General features: G+C 34.5%; 1 protein-coding gene across 1 annotated transcript in view; it reads right to left on the bottom strand.

The window, feature by feature from the left end:
• Positions 1–21864, bottom strand: part of FBXO8 (F-box protein 8) — a 45418-nt gene that overhangs the window by 21323 nt on the left and 2231 nt on the right. The window contains exons 2-3 of the mRNA XM_040470257.1: positions 4383–4719; positions 957–1083 (exon numbers count right to left, since the gene is read on the bottom strand). Of these exons, the coding sequence (XP_040326191.1) occupies positions 957–1083; positions 4383–4711 (456 nt within the window). The 5' untranslated portion in view covers positions 4712–4719. The remainder of the gene's footprint in view (positions 1–956; positions 1084–4382; positions 4720–21864) is intronic.

Below are 21864 nucleotides of genomic sequence, written 5' to 3'. Positions count from 1 at the left end.
ATTCTAACATAGCAAAAGTTAAGATATTTTTAAAAATATTTTGCTGCGGGGCACCTGGGCAGCTCAGTTGGTTAAGCGTCTGACTCGGATTCAGGTCAGGTCATGTTATCATGGTGTCATGGGTTCGAGCCCTGTGTCAGGCTCTGCACTGGCAGCATGACACCTGCTTGGGATTCTCTCTCATTTCCTCTCTCTCTGGCCCTCCTCCACTTGTGCTGTCTCTGCTTCTCTCAAAATAAATAAACTTAAAAAATAATTTTTTTTACGTGTATAAAAAGTATTTGGCTACATGATTTAAATAGTTCTTAATACCCCTACAAGAGATGAAAAAAAGTTGGTTTTTGAAAATTTAAATTAATGTCACTGCCAGTTATTTTATTCCACAGAAAATAAGTCACCTACAAGCAGTAGTTCTGAGTGCTGTGTAATTTCCATTATATTTCTTTTTTTTTTTTTAATGTTTATTTATTTTGAGAGAAAGAGGGAGAGTGCCAACATGGGGAGAGGCAGAGAGAGATGGAGAGAGAGAGAACCCCAAGCAGGCTTTGCACTGTCAGTACAGAGCCCAACGCGGAGCTCGATCTCATAACTGTTGAGATGATGACCTGAGCCGAAATCAAGAGTCGGATGCTTAACCAACTGAGCGGCCTAGGAGCCCCTCCATTATATTTCTAAGAATAAGTCTAATAGACATGTAAACATTTCTGAGAAAAAAAAATTTCTGAGAATTTGAAATTTTCTAGGATGATAGTAAAATGAAAGTAGGGGAAAAAAATCAGAGAAAGCACTGTTTTCACATTTTGATCATTCTAATATATTATAATAAGAGGTAATTAGTTTCGAATATTCAATGACCTGTTACTTTACTTGCAAGTTTATTATATTATATTGCAGCAAAGCTGAGACAAGGTGGTAATCAGGTTCAACTATTATAAATATTCAAGTTCTCCACTTACCTCCTCTGGGTTGGCATTAAAGGTGAGGCTGCCTTCATCCAACTGCATATACAATTTTCTGAAAGAAAATCCTAGAGGTGGGTTCTTATTATATATGGAACAGTGACCCCATGTGGATTTACACAACCTATAAGATGAAATCAGATGAGAAAACATTACTATACAAGTTAAATATGTATATACATGCTATAAAAGTAACATACAATAAAATTGTAATTTATAGCTCTAATGTTGAAAATGTTAACTTCTGTACTTGTTTGTTTGCCTATAGAGTATGATTGACAAATGCCTTCAGTGTGGCAATTCTGATAAAGATTCTGAGTTATAAAGATTAATATTCATGAGTTTTATCTGAAGTTAAATATAACCTATTACTAATACTAGCAATGACAGATATTTATTTATAACATTTACAGAGTGCTTAGTAGATGCCAGGCACTATTTAAAACATTGAAATAGTATTAACTTGCTTAATCTTTATAACAATGCTATGATGTTGGTTTTAAAGATAAAGAAACACAGACACAGTAAGAGATTAAAAAGTTGATTTGAATCCAAGGAGTTTTACTCCAGAGTTAGCAATCTTAATCAAAACAACTAAACAGGATTAAGTTGCTATGTCTCCGTTACAAAGTAAAATTGTGTGGGGGTAAAGATTGCTAGGTAGGGAGAGAACCTTTTTTTTTTTTTTTTTTTAACAATACATATAGTGACAGCAGGCAAACTAAACATAGAAATTATAATGCTATAGCTTCAGAACAGACATAGTTGTGTGTGTCATTAAGCTTAGCTGCTTAAGATCCTGCTTCAAAATACTATTTCTTTACTATCACAACAACACATGATTGTTTAAAAATTCTCTGAAACCTAAAATGCAAATAGTTCATCTCAAAACACACTATTTTTGAGGACTGGGATAGTTGTGTCCAACTCTGTGCAAAGATTAGCTACTAGTTATTTTAAAGCTAAAGTTTTATATAATTACAATGCCCAGACATTCTGGATATATGCCATAGATCATGAAATCTGAGTGCATTACTCTAGAGACACACAGAATACTGAAATTCTATTTTAGTGCACTTTTAATGACTATCTCAAAATTATCAGATTTTGTGTGCTCAAAAACACCTACTTTTAGTAACAGACATTAAAATACTTTCATTTTCTGACATTCAATTGATTTTTGGCTCAAACTTCTTGTCACACACATATAATGTACAAGTTAAAAAAAAAAAGGTACTGTTTCAACCTGTAACATCAAAATTGTGAGGATAGTGGGTAAAATATGCAATTTAATATGCGAATAACTTCTTAATAGGTCATTTATATCCTTGCATTATTTTTAGCAACCAAATGTAGTCACTGATTCTAAAATAGTGAATTTAAGAACTTCAGAAGATTATCAATATTTTAGCAGCTTCTTTAATCCTCTAGCTTTTGACCTTTATTACTGAGCTATGTAACAGAACCTTTCAATATTAAGTATTCCACACATCCAAAGTTAAAATAAAATTAAGGTAGCCTTTAATTTAAAATTGAAGCAATTTATCACTAAGAAACAAAAATCCAAGTGTCATAAAAACAGGCATAACAATGTGGTAAGAATAAAGGAAGCACTTCTTCCAGAAAAGAACACCAGATTTAAATCCCAGATGAAGAATACATTCTGATTGAATTCAGATCAGCTTAGAAACAAGCTTTTCTTTTTTTCAAAGTTCATATACAGAATTACAAATTAAGCTTGCTAGGAATACTAAAATGCAGAAAAGAAATTTTAAATAAATAATGAGCCAGTTTTAAAGTATTTTTAGTTGTTCTTTTGCCAGTTAGGGAATTAGTAACTATAATTTAAACACTACGAATTAATAGAATTTCCTCTTACGTCCACAGTACCTAAACTATAACACGACGATGAGAGAATAAGATGATACTGATGATTTTTATCTATGTAGAGGCTGAGAAATTATATAATACTGTAATTTTGTAGCATGAGAAAGCCTCAATTAGAAATGCCATTGTTGGTAATGCCTTTTTATTAAAGTTTGACTATTTGGATAATTTATTAATTCTCTCATTAGATTTTCGTTTTCATTTAGAAATTATTTACAGTCACAAAAAGACCTTTGCTTTCAGATATGTTTTACATAATTAAAGTCCCATTAAAAAATGAGACTTAAAAAAAGAAAAAAAAGAAAAGAATGAGACTTAAATGAACCTTAGTAAAGAATGCTAGAAAGCTCAATAGCCAATGATTCTTTTAGGTTTGGTAACATTTTCACACCCAAGTATATGATGCTATGTAAGGAGTAATGTCGGTTCCATAAAACAGATTCTACTCCAAACATTCTTAAATTTATAGGTTAAATTTAAACTGATATAATCACTGCTATAATTTCTATCATCTACCCTCACTTCAGCAAGGAGATTATCTCCTTGCCTTCTACTATCTGACTACTTCATTGATGAAATATTGGTTAGAAAAAATAAAAAGTAGATGAAACATTTTTTTTTAATTTTTTTTTTTTAACGTTTATTTATTTTTGAGACAGAGAGAGAGCATGAACGGGGGAGGGTCAGAGAGAGAGGGAGACACAGAATCTGAAACAGGCTCCAGGCTCTGAGAGGTCAGCACAGAGCCCGACGCGGGGCTCGAACTCACGGACCGTGAGATCATGACCTGAGCGGAAGTCAGCTGCTTAACCGACTGAGCCACCCAGGCGCCCCTAGATGAAACATTTAAAGTTCATGTTAATGAGCACCTATGATAGAGGAAATACATAAATAAGTAAACACACAATCTTCATACGGGAAGCACAAACTATACCAGGGACGTAAACACTCTAAATTTTGGATTATAAATTCTCACTTAATTTGTAAGTTTTAGATTTTTTAATTTTTAAGGTAATCTCTACATCCACTTACAACCCCGAGATTTTCAAAATTTCTATTTACCCATGGGGTTTTTTTCTTTAAAAGAAATTTTTTTGTGTTTCTTTTTGAGAGTGAGAGAGACAGAGCATCAGCAGGGGAGGGGCAGAGAGAGGGAGACACAGATTCTGAAGCAGGCTCCAGGCTCCGAGCTGTCAGCACAGAGCCCGACGCGGGGCATGCGCTACTGACTGAGCCAGTCGGGCATCCCAACAGCTTGTATTTTTAGATTAAACTGGTCATTTCTGATTTACAATAACTGCCACCTCCTGACTGGTTACTTCTAACTGTAAAATTTTCTTTTAAACTGTCCTTTTCCCACTACCAAACCTGACTGTGATGATAACTCCATGTCTTTCCAGATTTTAATAAAGGGCCAAACTACAAACCAGGTTTAAAAGAAATACTTCATAATGCATATACATCCATTACAAAGAGAACATGCAAGCACGGTTGTGTTTAGAGATGCCTGAATCAAATGTGTCAGGTTGAACTCACCCTTGCCAGAGAAGTTCATCATTTGCAAGGTCCTGCCAAACACATGAAGCTAAGCAGAGGTCAGTCGCATTCAGGTAGGACAAGATGGTAAAGCTTAGCTCGGGGGGCAACATTTCCAAATTAATGAATCCTTCCTGTTCTTTAGATTTCCGTGCCTTCAAGAGGTGATATATATCGATGCCTCCTTGGACCTGTTTCCGATGACTGGTGTTAGAAATGCTGCTGGCAGCCATCCTCCTGCTCTGCTCTCTGCTGAGGTAGCCTTGCTCACTGTAACCTTCGTGCTGTAGCTGCTGGTTTCTGGCCACTCTCCACAGCCCCTGACCCATCTGCAAGCCTGGGAGAAAGCCAGAATGTATTAAGAAGGTTAACTCTGACCCGAAGCACTAATTTACCAGAATTAACCTTCCTCATTAAAGCATGTTAAAAGGAGTAGTAGATTACAAAGAAGAGCTGGAACCTCCTGAGTACAAAACTTCGACAGAGAAAGTTGCAGAAATATTTGATTTGATATCAAATCACCTTTATCCCAGTTTGCTAGCTGCTTTTAAAGTCCACAGGTGACATAATCATTTTTCACATGGTGAGATTTAAAAGTTACTGATGTCCTAAAGACTCTTACAAATTATAATTATGTGGACTTATGGGCCAGTATTAAATGCAGCTCTGATCAGAGCACAGGACTTTAGTTAAAAGGCCTCTAGACCCTGCTTTTTATCACAACTCGGGCTAAGCTAAGCTAGCCCCTTTTAACCAAACTCCCAGATGCATAACAGCTGTGAAACAGGCTTTTCCTTTAATTCTTGCCAGTCTACACTTAAGTTGTAGACTGTAATAAAATGTAACATAGGCCCTGAAGTCTAATTCAGAAACCTTATAAATTAGACACCTAGAACTCCGTGATAAATAGCTTAGTAATGACTATTTGGTTTTGTTGTTTCTTTAAATAAAAATCAGAATTTAAACTGATTTTCCAGTTCTTCTCCAGACAGACCCATGGATTCCTCAGAGGCACCTGGAAAAAGGTAGGAGAAGAAGAAGATGTGCCCCGGGCCTCCTCTACCTTCACTTGACCTCCAAACCAGAGCGGCTCTACATTTATCTGTTAGAAATATTGGACTGCCGCTATACAAATATTAGGAAACTACTGGCCTAGGCTTCCTATTTGATCTTGGCTTTAAAATAAGTAACTTCTCCCAGGCTAATAAGTTTATTGAGAAAAATGAAATCAGGAAGAGCTTTTAACTAACACAGATATTCCATGATCTCTTTTCCAAAATATTCTTGTTTTACAAACCCAAGTTGACTGCTAATATATATGTATGTGCTTGCAATTTAAAAATTGGGAGAAAAAACTATTTTTCATATAAAGTCATTAAAGTAACTTTCATAGCATCATGTAACCTTAAAATAGTTTTAATGAGCTGTTTACAATGAGAATTAACAGAAAAAGAAAGAAAGAAAAACACCATGGGTGAATAGAAATTTTGAAAATTCTTAGGAATTTGAAAATTGAATAGAATTTCAAAGAATGTCAAAGATATTTTTTCAGGATTTAAAGAGGCATGATCCACATTTATGTTTACTGAGTTATTGGCTATTATTTAGATAATGAACACTGTAATAGGTTACTCATTGATCAAAACAGAAAAATAGTCCAGGATAATTTTTCACTCTTCCTCCTTACAGTTGACTGCTTGCAACCCCAACAGCTTAAGGTATAAAGGAATGAGGGGTACAAAGAGAAGGAACATATTAATAATTTTCAAACGTGGGGAGATTTATTTACAAAGAAACCACAAGAAATAATCTTTTATCCCCATAACACATACGACAATAACGGTTGGTGATTAGAATATAATAATTAAATTTGTATTTTTTTAATTTTTTTTTTTTTTACATTTACTTATTTTTTGAGAGACATAGACAGAGCACATGTTGGGGAGGGGCAGAGAGAGAAGGAGACACAGAGTCCAAAGCAGGCTCCAGGCTCCGCCGTCAGTACAGAGCCCGATGCGGGGCTTGAACCCACAAACCGCAAGACCATGACCTGAGCCGAAGTCGGACACCCAACCGAGTCATCCACGCACCCCAAATTTGTATTTTTTATATAGGCTCTTAAGAGATTGAACAGACAAGCTCCAGAGCTGCAGAAAATATTTACAGAACATTTATCTAACAAAGTACTGGTATACAAAGAACTTTAAAGTCAACAATAAGAAAACAGCCCATGTAAAAATTTGCAAAAAATCTCAACAGATACCTCACCAAAAAAAAGATATATAGATAGCAAATAAGCATATAAAAAGACACTCCACATGTTATTCTACAATCTCAAACCAAAACAATGAGATAGTAAATACCATACATATTAGAATACTTGAAATCCAAAACACTGGCAACACCAAATGCAGGCAAAGATGTGGGAATGCAAAATGGGACACTTTGGCAGTTTCTTACAAAACATGCTTTTACCATATGACCCAGCATTTGTGATCCTTGGTATTCACCCAAATATGTTGAAAATTTATGTACACATAAAAACCTTCACACAAATGTCTATAACATCTGTACTCACAATTATCAAAACTTGTAAGCAACCAAGGTGAGTGCATAAACTGTGGTACATCCATACACTGAAATGTTTAGGACTAAAAGAAATGAACTATGAAGCCATAAAAAGACAGGGAGGAAACTTAAATGCATATCACTAAGTGGAAGAAAATGATCTGAAAAGGCTACATAATGTACGATTCCAATAATTTGACATTCTGGAAAAGGCAAACTACAGAGAATAAATATGATTAACACAGAAAAATAAAGAATATCGACAAAATTTGTAAGGAATTTTAATTTTGGTTAATGTTTAAGTACGCCATGCCATACAACAACGTAAGCATAACTTAATTTTGACAACCATAACATTTCAAAATGTTCAAATGTTTCAAAATGATTCAAAATCATAAAGAAAGGTATTTTATTTCCATCACGGCTATTTCTGTTTATCTCAGCAAGAAAATTTCTAAAATCATGTTGCCTGCCAAGGTCATTTAGCATATCTTATCCTTTCTGATGATTACTTATATTTATTTTTCTCTTTTGCTTTTGTACCACTAAACAAATAATACAACATGGTAACTACAATGTTTGAAATCTCAAGATTTAAGGCATTTAATACCAATTTCTGTGTATTTCCCCTACAGCATCTTTCTGGTTAAGCAGCTGTTAAGCAGCTGTTGTTAGTCTCAGGGATGTTGCTAGGGAACACAGAATCAGGGTGATTTCCCTAGGCTCTGGACTTTAATGGGGATCGCTTAAATTGAGCACTGGATAATGTGATTCAGAAAGCATCCGGCAGGTAGAAAGAGGTAAAGCTAGCAGCTGGCTCTTGGGTTGGGGGTTGAAATTTGAGGCTCATATAAGCATAATTCAGACAAAGGAAACTGCATTTTCTATTCTCCTACTGAATAATGACACAAATTGCCCTCTTGGAATGTCCCTTTCTTTTAGGGGCAGTTCTTGATACTGGGAAAGAACATAAAACGATAAACCACTTGGGGAAGATTCATATCATAAATTTATGCTTTGGAGAAAGGAAAGGGTGTTTCTAGAGTTCCGTCTCCATTCCCCATCTTCCTTAGGATAATAGAGATGTGGAATGTGGGTGGACTGTCAGAAAAGTGCTAAAACTCTCAAAACAACACGATATCCATTGCAGAAGCTGTGAACTGAGTCATGGAGGGAACACAATGTTGTGGACTCTGAAACTGAACAGACCTGAGTTTAAAATCTGGACTCCACTAGTTATTACTTACAGAGGACCTTGGGGGAATATACTTGACTATTCTAAGCTTTAGCTTCTTTATATGTATGTGATCATTTGCATATTACATAATAGTAATATCTATAGTTCAAAAGATCATTGTATTGAATGAGATAATGCTTATAAAGTTCATTCCACACCTAATAATCAAGAAAATATCAGCTATCAGTTTGTTGTGAAAAGATTTTCATAAAGTGAAATTGATGAGCACTTTGGCAAAACTTATTTAGTGGCACTTCAATTGTCCAGATGTTATGCCTGCTTAATAAACTCATTTGCTCATGCTGATGCACACTATTCTTCATCTCTTTTAGTTACTTCATATTTCGGCCATGGTTATTCTTTCCCTCATAAATGCAGTTGTTTATATTGATGACCAAACCAACCAACCAACCAACCAACCAACCAACCAACCAACCAACCAAGTAAACCCAAACCTGAAAAACAAAGAAGACTGTGTTGTGTCCACTAAACAATTTCAAACCTCGGCATGCCTTATGATAGTGCCACTAACAAGGCCTGAAACAGGTCCTTGTGTTATTACTAGTAATCTGTCAACATTTGGTGCTAAAAGAGATATAAAATATGACAGTTTCATGCTGGGGTCTTACATGATGTCAAATTCCTGAAAATAGTTATCTGGACTCACTTCAAAGTACAAAATATTCAGATTTGTCTTAAAGTTTTCATAAATGTTAGTATAAAGATTTTCACAATTTAAAAACAGCATCATAAAAGATAGAATACTCTGTCATTTGTGCCAATTCAGTCTAAGAAACATCAAGCTGCACAGTGGAATCACTGAATATACAAAGAGTTTAAAATTGAAAAAAAATAACCACCAAAGAAGTCTGTGTATTTGAAATAAATAGTTTGGGTATAAATATAGATTTTGTGATGAAATTACTGCTGATAATTTTATTCTCTCAAAACAGGTTGAGAAATATAGATACTTACTCCTAGGAAACAGTACTCTTAAGAGCATAGTTAGTCTATTCTATGCACAAATAAAAGCAATATGGTCAATTCTTGTAATTTGTGGTAGTTTGGTGGGATGAAGTCACTGCATACAGTGAATTAGCAAATACTAAACCATTGTTCCTAGCAGATATATGCTGTTAGGTTACTACAGCCTCTGGCTGCATTTTTGCCAACTGATGAATACATAATCTTGAAGACATCTTGTTTAATATACATTGTTGATTCACTAAGATTGAACTCACCAAACCTGATCAGAGCTCATCTAACACAGCCATTTTCTCTATAAAGCACCATCACAGCCTTTTTACAGTTAGGAACACTACCCAGCACGTGAGTAGCAATTATGGGGGGCATTTTCAACAGTGAAATCATCAACACAAAAGGACAAAAACGTACAAATATGCCACTATACAGATCACAAAAAGGACACTTGTTTATAATATCAGAGCTACAACAAGAAAGCAGAGCATTGCCTTAATTTAACCTTAGCTGGGAACAGCACCTCACAGATGCAAATTTTCTACAGGTCTGTACCTGTCTGAGAATGACTGTGACAGTGCCAGGAGTCCTGATTTGGGGGATCAAAAAATAAATTTTAGCGAGTAGGAGAAATCACAAATACAAAATCTGCAAGTTAGGAAATTGACTGTGATACTGTTGAAGAGGTCCCATGCCTTTTCCTCCAGATTTGAATTTATTTTCTTTAAAGTTTATCATGTTCAGGAGACTTAGAAGATTTTTTCTAAGGACCTTCAAAATGAAACCAAAGATATTTTCTCTTGGTCTCCAAAGGTAGAAACAGTGCTTCATTATTTACCATCTGATGGAAATAAAAATGCCATAATTATATAGGTTACAGGAGAAATTATACTGATAAAAATTCCATACAAGATTTCAAAATTGAAGTTCTTCCTTTTAGAAAAGAGAAAAAATTATAGGAAAAAAAATCAAGGTAAATCAGATGCTATAGTGTCTTAATTTTCAGAATGATAATAAAATTGACACTTAAAAGCAGAGATTTAGATACTATTTAGTAAGTGTGAATTTACATTTTACAGAAAATGGTCAATGCAAAATAAAATAAATCCCAGAACTCCTTTTTAAATTGGATGAAGACTCTCAAATGAAGCAATGGCCAAACATGCAAATGGATACTATTCAAGAATCTCATTTTTCCTGAAATTATGCAAACATCGCTATCAATTTAATTAATCTTGATTATTTTAATACAGTGGTCAAGTAATGCTCCTTACATCTCAGAGCTATTACATACAGTTTTCAAGTAAGGGCCAAAGATTTATGTTCAATTCTCCACTATTTGCAGATGAACTCATGTACATGAGTTCATGTACATGCAAATGTCTCGGGTGGACAGAAAACTCAGAAGCCTGGCACTACTGGTTATGGGATGGGTAACCAACCTTAGCCGCTTTGAACACTCAGTGGTACTGTGGATAAATATGTCACATTAGCTGAAAGAGTCAACCATTTTATTAATTTAATTGCATGCATAAGAATTTCCTATTTTTGTTTATTATCTTACACTTCAAATTTAACTTTGTGTTCCTAAAGTCCTATGCTACCGTGGCACAGTAGTTGGAATAAAATAAATGGAAATTAACATTACTTTAGGAAGATTCCAGCATTTTTCAAAAATAGTCTTTGATAAATATTGAGCAATAAGCATGAATAAAACTTCTTGCTTAGCCAAAGGTCCATTTATAGAGAAAATAGCCACTATCACCTCTAAATCATCTGTTTCACCTCTACCTGACAACATTTTAGGCATGTTACATCCAGGGTTATTATGTACATATGTTGCTTTTCCTTCCAAAAAAAAGCTTTTTTGGTATTACATTGCTTGATTTTAGTATTCTCAACTCTAACACTATTTTGATGCATGCTAATATGGTTTCAGAAACAGGTTTTAAGCCAGGAGCAGGATAAATATATATGGTAGGGTGTCATCTCATTAACATGGTTTGTGAGATATCAATTGGATAGTAGATAAAAGAAAGAATGTTCTAACTCATTTTTGGAAAAATCTTTTATGGTCAATTCCTAGCATCTTGTTAAAAGTTTAAGCATGAATACATATATTTATCACTTTTCCTTCCTATTAAAATGAGAGGAAATAAAAAAGAGAAACTTAAAAACCTGAAAGAGAAGGAAAACAGGCTGTTGAGCGAACAAAACATTTGAACAGATTTCTGTAACATGACATTGGAAGGAGTAGTGGTTACTAGTGAAGCCATGAAGAGGAAGGAGAAAGATAGTATGGAATAGTGCATGGGGTTAAACAGAAGCTTATCTATCCTGCAGAATCTTCAAAAGGCTTTTGAGGGCCCAAAGCACAGCATAAGTAAGGAATTAATTCAGAGTAAAATGAGGAACAAAAATCAAAGGATCACTGGGTCACTGTTTCCTTCCTTACACAATATTGACAAAAATTAGCCCCTTTACAATCTTATTAAGAAGTAAAATGGAACAACAGACAACAAAAGCTATCCTTCAACACACATGCAACAAGTGTCTTGAATGATTAGGCATCTACTCCAACCCCTTTCCCTTATCCGGGTTAAATGAAGAAGTGTTTCTTCTAAAGAAACTGAACCCTAGAGAAAAGATTCCCCTTGTAACATTTGGAAGCAGCCCAACATAATGGCTATCAAACCAATCATCCCAAAGCAAGGGCCACCAACTTTATATAGGTGCATACATCTACAAATCAACTTTTTATTGTCTCAAAGATCTAACATTCAATCATTAATCATTGAATCATATTCAAATGCTGAAGCATTTGCACACTGACCACTTGGCTTATTTTCCTTATTTTACCCAGTGACTCTTCAACAAGAGTTAAAAGTTAATTTTAATCTTGATCTAATAAATAAAATCATAAACTCTACATATTACATATTTGAGAGTTGGCTTACAGAAGGAACCCACTGAAGTTCTGCATTGTATAAATATGGCAGAAGGGTACATCTTTCTCCCAACTTTAACCTTTCCAGTCCACTTGGGACATCCTCAAGGGCTACCCAGAAAATCCTAAAGCAGTGTTTCTTTTTTTTCAACGTTTATTTATTTTTGGGACAGAGAGAGACAGAGCATGAACGGGGGAGGGGCAGAGAGAGAGGGAGACACAGAATCGGAAACAGGCTCCAGGCTCTGAGCCATCAGCCCAGAGCCTGACACGGGGCTCGAACTCACGGACCGCGAGATCGTGACCTGGCTGAAGTCGGACGCTTAACCGACTGCGCCACCCAGGCGCCCCGTAAAGCAGTGTTTCTTAAATGCAGATTATGAACGTCCAGTGAGCTTGAATATAATCAACACAAAACAAATGCAATGGAATAATATCAAAAGAAATATTAGGAGCGGATGTGAAAAAGCTCCTATTGGCCAACCCATATGAAAATTTGAGCATCCAAATAAAAATAAGTACACTAATGGATTATAATCCATCACATAACAAAAAGAATCCATGTGTTTACATTGATAATAAATAAACATATAAATAAAGGAGATAAAAAGCTCTTCTTTACAGAAAAATGTTATAAAGATAAAAGGAATACAGGGGTATTAGAAGAATCATCTCACAAGCATCATAGGAAAAATAATTCTTGCAAAGATTATGAGTGGATGCTGTATCTGGAATTTGATAAAAAATGGAATATTTATAGTGTTTCCCAGGATTCCTCACATATGACTCCTAAATTACAAAAAAAAATTATGAAGACAGTATATAACCAAATGACCAAAATTAACATTTATCAACAGGAGACAAATTATATCATGTGCCTCTGGCCCCAATACTCTGAGAAGGACACAGAATCAATTGTGCAGTATTCCTGACAAAAATGTATGTATAAACTGCAGCTAACCATAAGGACTATCAGAGGAAACCAAATGGAGTCTCTAAAATGATAGGACTTTTCTCTTCAAAAATGCTATGAAGTCAAAGAAAGGCTGAGGAACAGTTCAGGAACATTATTCGGATAACTGAAAGATTAAACACATGGACTGAAGATTGGATCAAATATCATATCACTGTTAAAGTTCCTGAATTTGATAACTAACTGTGCAGTGGCTCTGTCACAGTATATTATTGTTCTTTGGAAACACACTTCAGGCATCCCATACGTAACCTAGTCTCAGACGGTTCAGAAAAATAGTAACGTCTATCCCCGTAAACAGAAATTTGGTGTGGAATCCAGGCATATGAATTTGAAAAAAAACTCTTGGTTTGATATGCACTCGGTTTAAAATTACTGCTCTAGAGTTTACTGTAATACAGACTGAAAACCATTAATCAGGAGATAAATGCCCAGCATTATGGATTAACAATAGTAGGAGACTCCTGTGAAGGAAAACATCAAAACGGATGTGCCATTTTTGACAAAAAGTTTTATTTTAAAGGATGGAGAAAATGTTTGAAAGAAAGTAGAAAGAAACGCCCCTTTTAACTCTTTTTGTGTTCATCTTTAAGACTTGGCATTCATGGCTGTGTTCTCTCCTTCTGTACATAACATTATGTGGATAATATTCAATAATATAAATATTAAACATAATATTGTTTTTATACCATAAAACATTCATTTAGTACTTTCTCTATGCTAAATACTCTGTTAAAGCGTGTATATGTTACCTCATTTTAATCCTCACAACAACCACAACAGGTAGAGATTATTATTCTAATTTTGTAGCTGAGTAACTATGACCCAGAGAGGTTAAACATCTTTGCCCAAGATCTCATAGCAGGCAAATGTAAAATTTAGGATTCAAGCTTAGGTCTAGGTGAGTCCAAAGCTTTTATTCTCAACCACCAAACCTTATGCCCAGAACCGTTAGAGGCCACAGATGGCAAAGGCGATCTACCATCTGTTTCTTCGGCGCTGGCTCTCATCTCTTTTTCCTGTTACTGCTTACTACCTCCATTGTTGTTTCCGGCTGCGGCTTTTCTCATAGGCTTTGATGAGAAAACAGATCTGGTTAAAACTCCAACACAGAATCTGATTCACCTATAGACTGCGGTCCTCATTTTCCTCATCAGTAAGATAGTGGATAATTCTTATCCCATGGGACTTACAGGGGCTAACATTTAAAGAACCTAATTCAGAGTAACAGGTAGTTTCGTGGCCATCTTTCAAACTTCTTTAAATGATAATCATGCGTTGCTTTTTCCATTTCAAATTAACCTGATTATTTTGGATTTAATTAGTGAGTAGTTATAGTCCTGCTTCTGAATTTCATTAATTTAGGATCTGAGAAATTGGGAGAGATGCCATTTACCTTTGCTAGGTGAATATATAAAGTAAGAAAAAGATTCTAACTTTGCTTAGATTGAAACACTATATATAAAAACAAAGTTTGACAATTAAGGCCAAGTACTTAGTCATCAGTCAGTGATAACAGAGATACTTTTTTGGCAGTTAAGCACTACCATCATCTTTAATCATCATCAATGTTTCTAGAAATGAAAACTTTAAGACTCCATAGGAAGAGTCAACATGTCAAAGTCACTTCTGGTAGCATGACAAAATAAATCTGTCAATTAATAAGAGGAAATTTCTACTATAGATCTCTAGAACATCAGCAATCACCAGTAATTTAAATTTTAAAGTACTTTGTGAATAGCATGGTAATTCATTAGATCTTTAAAATTAATGTTACAATTGTTGAGATTCATATTTTTAAGCATATTTCTTAATTACGGAATACTAATATTTATTCAAACATGTTCGTTAAGACAATACCTTTGGAACAACCTATTACACTGTGCTTTTTTTCACATTTATCATATATATAGTAAAAGAAATAAATATTTAAAAATGTATACATACCTTGTTTTATCATGCTCTATTTCACTGCACTTGGCAGATACTTAGTTTTCTACAGATTGAAGGACTGATGCAAACCTGCATCAAGCAAGTGCATCAACGCCATTTCCACCCACCCCCCGCCCCGCCAGCATTTGTGCACTTTGTGTCACATTTTAGCAATTCTTGCAACACTTCAAACTTTTTCATTATCGTATTTGTTGTGGTGATCTGTGATCAGTGAATATGAGTCACTGAAAGCTCACATGATGGTTAGCATCTTTTAGCAATAAAATATCTTGTAGCTAAGGTGTGCACATTTTTTAGACATAATACTATTGCACACTGTAATAGACTACAGTACAGTATAAACATAACTTTTATATGCATTGAGAAACAAAAAAAAATTCCTTTGATTTGCTTTATTGTGGTATTCAGTTTATTGTGGTCCAGAGCCAAACCCTCAATATCTCCGAGGTAGGCCTGTATATGTATATAGGCAGTCCTTGCTTTGTACAACATTGTGCTAACTATTAACAGTGACCATGGGACTGTGAAAAGCTCTAATATGCACATTTCAGTTACAATGGTACCATGCAAAGTAAGAACTGAGTTTAAGTACTAAGACGAGGAATTGATTCCAATCAATAGGCTACATGGATAAATCCAGTACCAAATACAGTGCCTTATCCCTATAAAGTGCTCAGTAAATATTTTGAGTGAACAAATGATGAGTGGCATGCAATGATAAAAAACTGAATTAGATGAACCTTGACTTAAACTTCACGTATCTTTTAAAAATTAACTCAAATTGGATCACAGACTTAAATGTAAAGTGTACAATTGTAAAACTTTTAGAAAAATTCATAGAAGGAAATCTTAAGGATCTAGGACTAGGCAGAGTTCTCATACTTGACATCAAAAGGATGATCCATAAGAGTAAAACTCCGTAAGAGTAAAAACTGATAAAGTATATCTCTATCATCAAGAACTCTTGCTCTGTGAAGCCCTATGTAAAGAAGATGAAAACACAAGCTGTGTAGAGACTGAGAGAAAATATTTGAAAACTACATTCTGACAAAGGACCACTATCTAGAATACATAAACAACTCCCAAAACAATAAAAAAAATTCAATTTAAAAAGAAGCAACAGATATTTTGCCAAAGAGGATATAACAAATGGCATGTAAGCAGATGGTGACACATTCAATATATCATTACCCAGGAGGGAGTGGGTCTAACCATAAAAGGGCAGCATGAGGAATCCCTGTGGTGCTTGAACTGTTCAGTATCTTGGCTGTGGTGCTGGATAGTTGAACCTGTGAATAGTTTCATATACCTATTTACACATGGGAGTGAAAATAAAACTGGGGTTATATGAATAAGATTGACAGACTGTATTCATATCAACGTCTGGGTTGTGATACTGGATTACAGTTTTGCAAAATGTCCCCGTCCGTGGAAACCTGCCAAGGTGTACAAAAGATCTCTCTGTATACTTCCTGCAACTGCACGTGCATCCGCAATCACCTCAGAAAAGGGGGAGGGTAAAATTGTACACTTACAATGGGTGAATTTTGATATGTGAATGATAAAGCAGTAAACTGGTTTAAAAAAAGAATCAGAGAGAAACTCTAATGCCTGCTCTAAAGAGAATGACAAAGGACACAGCAAGTGTAGCATCATTTGACAAATAGTAACTATGTTAAATTTCGGGAAATTCAACTAATCTTTAAAAATCTATAACCTATGAATCATCTCTGACTTCATGGAACTTCCTATATGGGTCAAAAGAAGACATGATCAAGGAATACAAATCCTGAAAGATATAAATCCTATGTTCTATTTACATAGGATGCATCAATAATTGGATAGAACATAATTGAGAAGTGGAACCTGGGTGGCCCAGTCAGTTAAGCGTCCTGCTTCGGCTCAGGTCATGATCTTGCGGTTTGTGGGTTCGATCCCCGTGTTGCTCTCTCTGCTTCTGAGAGCTTGGCGCCTGGAACCTGCTTTGGATTCTATATCTCCCTGTCTCTCTGCCCCTCCCCCTGCTCATGCTCTGTCTCTCTCAAAAAGTAAATAAACATTAAAAAAATAAAAAAAAAATAATTGGGCAAAGGTATAAATGCTAAAGAACTGGTATTTGTGTGTCTCCTCTTTGATCTAATAAATATGGAAATGCAAAATACATTAAAGAGAAAACTGGTATAATTACTTATTAAAAATCAAAGTACATAAACTTATTTCGGATTGCTTCAAATAAGCTTATTTCTAATATATAGAAATACTGATAATTTACTAAGAAGATTTTAATAATAAGTATCAAATACTATGATTTTAAAAGTCAGAGTAAGTTTTGTTTAAACCTCTTATATTCTTTTTTTAACATTTAAAAAATTTTTAAAAATATTTTCATTTATTTTTGAGAGAGAGAGTGAGTGAGTGGGAGGGGGCAGAGAGAGAGAGGGAGACACAGAATCTGAAGCAGGCTCCAGGCTCCAAGTTGTCAGTACAGAGCCTGACATTGGGGCTCTAACTCATGAGCCATGAGATCATGACCTGAGCCGAAGTTGGACGCTCAACCAACTGAGCCACCCAGGTGCCCCTACATCTCTTATATTCTTAAAAATCCTTGTTTCTATTAAAATAATAATGGTGACATTAATAATAATACATACTTTTATTATGTACTGATGGGTTATTTGGAAAAGCTTATTTTAAAAAAATAAGTGTTTAGGCCTCTTTGGGTTTTAAACTTTATTTCTAGTTTTATTATGCTGAGATTGGAGAATGTAGGCTATATGATGTCTGCCTGAGAGAAATGTGTAAGTTTTCTTGACACTGTTACAATGGAAAGTGAATTTAAAGTTACAGCTCCAATTATGCCATATGTCATATGACCTTAGATATTTCAAACAAGGTTTGTGAGCTTCTGTTTCCTATAAAATACGGGAAATCACTCCTGTCTATTTTACAGGATTGCTTTAAGTCTTAATTGATGAGACAGATATACATATATATATATATATATATATATATATATATACACACACATATATATATACATAGATATACATATATATATATATGACATAAAAGCATCTTTTAATTGGTAAAGCAGTATGTAGATCCTGACCTTTTTCTAATGCAAAGATTGCAGAAACAGCAATACTTTTCTGACATGATTTGAGATGTAATTTTCTCATTTTTACCAAGTGAAATACAGTTTCAGTCAAAACAGAGCACAATGGCACTTCCAACAAGAAGCCAGAATAAATTAATCATCAACTATATTAGTCACCAACTTATTAAAGGGTATGAGAACCGTAATACTTTTCTAGTCTAGTAGATGGCTACATTTCTAAAACAGACAGTATTCTTGACTGTATTTGTAATGTCTTGTTCTCTTTTCAAAAGAGTATTTCCAGAAAAAGTAAGATTAATTTATTTTAGTAATAGCTGTTGCTATATCTAATATACAGCTTATCTGTAAAATGTTAAGCAGCTTTAATCAAAACATCCCTATGTAACAAACATCAAATGAAATACTATTCTATAAGAAAAAGGTAAATGAATTAGTACGTTTAGTAATTCCATGGCAGTAAACATTCCACATGCTGTGACGATAACTCCACGTAATAAAGAATGGCTTACATACCATTTAGGTAGAAAATACACGGTGGGAGATGGGAAAAACAGAAATGAGTCTGGAGGCATCAAAAAAGCCTACTTCTTTAAATACTTTGGTTTGAAGCAAACCAATTCCATAAATTTCTTCCTGAGAAAACACTGTGAATCACTGGTTTGTGATGATTGACATATAAATAATCTCATTAAAATAACTCACTATAGAAAGTTAGTTTTCTTCAATAATTCCTAAACATCTGAATAGTGGAATTCAGAAATGAGAGATTTCCTATCTCAGGTAAAGATTTAAAATGTATACCAGAAAAGTTAGTCCGAAAATGTTAATCTTATTATGACTTAAAGATGAGGAAATTCACTTTTATCTTCTTAGAAATTTTCAGTATTCTTCAATTAGATAGTAACAACTATCTAATTTGATTATTTTAGGTTTTCTGATTATGTTATCATTTATCCTTCAATGATATCATGTGATACTACTCAATGGCACGAGAACATCAGAAATTCTGTGAGAAAATATTTTCTCTAAGACATTTAGAATCAAGTGGCAGCCCAGCATTTATTTCTCCACTTCCAAAAGAATGGACCACCAAAGTAGTTCAGAACACACTGGGTGGAGAAATTTAAAAAAAGAAAAGAAAAAAAAAGAGAAGAAAAAAAAAATGTGATAACCAAAATCACATCCCTAAAACTGAATGGCAACGATTGAGGGAAAGAAGGATAGGTCCACAAGGAGGTCTTTCTAAGAAAAGGGAAATAGCTAAGTATTAAGAGGTCACAAGGTACGTTAAACACATTAAAAAAAAAAAAAAAAAAAAAAAAAAAAACAAACACAAAAAATTTAAAGATCTGGTCTGCAAGAGCAGTTTTTGTTACTAAAAGGCATACCATTTTTTGTTGTTTTTTTTTTTTTTTTTTAATTCAAAAAGATTTACAATATCACTCTGGTTTCTGAAGCTTTTTTCCAGTTCTTTAATTTGATTCTATAATGAGGGCCACCAAACGGCATCTAAACAAATCTAAAAATTAAAACGTGTCATTTAAATGTGACCAAAAAAAGCTGAGCATTTTAGCTTTATTTAATTTCTTTGGCTTGTTTTGTAAGAAATGTTCCACTGTTTTATTTTAACCTTTAAATAAAATACATTTATCGTACCTCACCTGTTTTAACTTTTAAACAAAAAGAATTATTACACTCCTCATCAGCATTATTGTTCATTACGCTGGTTCTTACTTAACCGCACTATTTACTCAAGCCCACTGAAAATCAGCAACTGCCATAGCAGCATATCTCAACCCACCTCCTTGGGGCACACCATGCTCTGTGCCCACGGACCAAAATGTCCATTGCTATGACAGTTGAGGAATGAAAAGAACAAAACAAAAACTAATTCTCACTGAATTGCCTTTAGGCAAACAAAACAAGAAATTAAAATGTTGAGGGCAGCCAGAATACAAGGAAAGACAGAAATGAGGTGAGAAAATATCCAGTAATGAAAAGAGACGGACAGAAAATATAGCTTTATTTGGGCTCCTTCTCTTTATTAGCTGTATTGGGAAAGTCACTTAAATTCGAGGTCTCAGTTTCCTCACCTGTAAAACAAGAGTTTTGAACCTGGTGATCGATCCCTAAGGTCTCTTTTAGCTATAAAATTCTAGGATTCTGAGACATAGAGATGAGAAAAAAATTTTTTTCTCTGACAATGAGAAAAAAATCCTAAAAAATAAAATCAAATGGAGAGGTGATAGAGAGTGTGTGTGTCTAAGCATCTGTTCTTCCCATTCTTTTCCCCTGTGTTCATGACTTCTACAAATCACTCCTCAGTATGGGCAGACAGGGATTCTCCCAATACGGCTCACTAACTAAAATCTTGTTTCTTCGTTCAAAGAGCTTATGAAATCTCATGGAATCTATTCCTGACAAACACATGAACACAGAGCTAAACTCCCTAAACCTAATGCCTACACCTGAAACCACAAATCTTTTTTCATCTCTGTCACTAAAGTATGTGCCACAAGTACGATGTAAATTATTCAAGCCAAGATGTTTTAATTTTATTATAGAATCTATGTCGATAAATTTGTCAGAAAAACAAAGTGATGAGGAAAAAACAAATAAGGAATAGAAATTTCTAGAAGTAGCTATATTCCATTAAAGTTGTTTTAAAATTATTAAGTAATTCAATGAAAAAGCAGTATGAGTCAGATGTATTTCAGACTTCAGTATTAATGATTTTGCTGCATTATCACAGGCCAGCCAAGGGATCAGCCTCAGTTTCCAAATTTGAATCAAAATACAGAAAAAAGACAGTTGTACACAATTTGGTTAAGTACTGAACTATAAAACCAGACGTTTCAGTAATTTCAATGCACTGCGATCAAAGATAATCTCTTGGTGACTCAATGGTTTTATTTTACACTGTGAAGTAAGGAAAATGACTATCTTTTAACCTATACAAAAGCACAGTGAACACATTAAAAAATCCCTATTAAATTGATCACATACAAGAAATTATAATGCCTGTTTCAGCTTATTTAGCAGTTATTACTATAGGGTATTTTGTGGGTGGAAGTGTTTCAACTGTATTATTTTCTCAAGCGTCTGTTTAAAATTTTGCATATATCTAAGGGCCCAAAATCACATTAGTTAACTGGCTGTAACCTACTATAAATGAAATACTAGCCTGACAGAGAATCCCAATTTAAAAGCCAAACTTGTAATTTGAGAATTGACACATTTAGGCTACTGTGAAACACTTAAGGTATAGAAGATAAACCTGAATTACACTTTACGAGCGGGTAAGGATTTACAACATCTTTCAAACCTGGAAGGAGCACAGGCACTTTTACAGCAGGTCACAGCCGACAGAGTGTCACAACAAACCCTGAAAGCCTGCACCTTTAATTCCTAATAAGCTTATGCGATTCATTGATAAAATCTGTGCTGGTGGTGCACAGCCAGGAAATGCTGATAGGAAGTACCTGCCACCTAATAATGCTGAAAAACAGATCTGCAAAGTACCCTTCTATCCTCAGATTCACCTCTCCCATCCTTACTTGAACTTCCACCATCATAAAGAGGGCCACTGACTTGCATTCTTTCTATACCAGAAAAGCACACCTCCAGCTTTTCCTAACTTCTTTCCAAATCCTTGAGAGCTATCTTTGCTCACATGTATTTTGATATGGTTTCAACTATATAAGATGG

The sequence above is a fragment of the Herpailurus yagouaroundi genome, unplaced genomic scaffold (assembly GCF_014898765.1).
Source record: "Herpailurus yagouaroundi ecotype Mexico unplaced genomic scaffold, PumYag 28, whole genome shotgun sequence".
Lineage (NCBI taxonomy): Eukaryota > Metazoa > Chordata > Mammalia > Carnivora > Felidae > Herpailurus > Herpailurus yagouaroundi.
The sequence above is the reverse complement of the archived record's forward strand: the minus strand, read 5'-3'. Positions and strand labels throughout refer to the sequence as shown.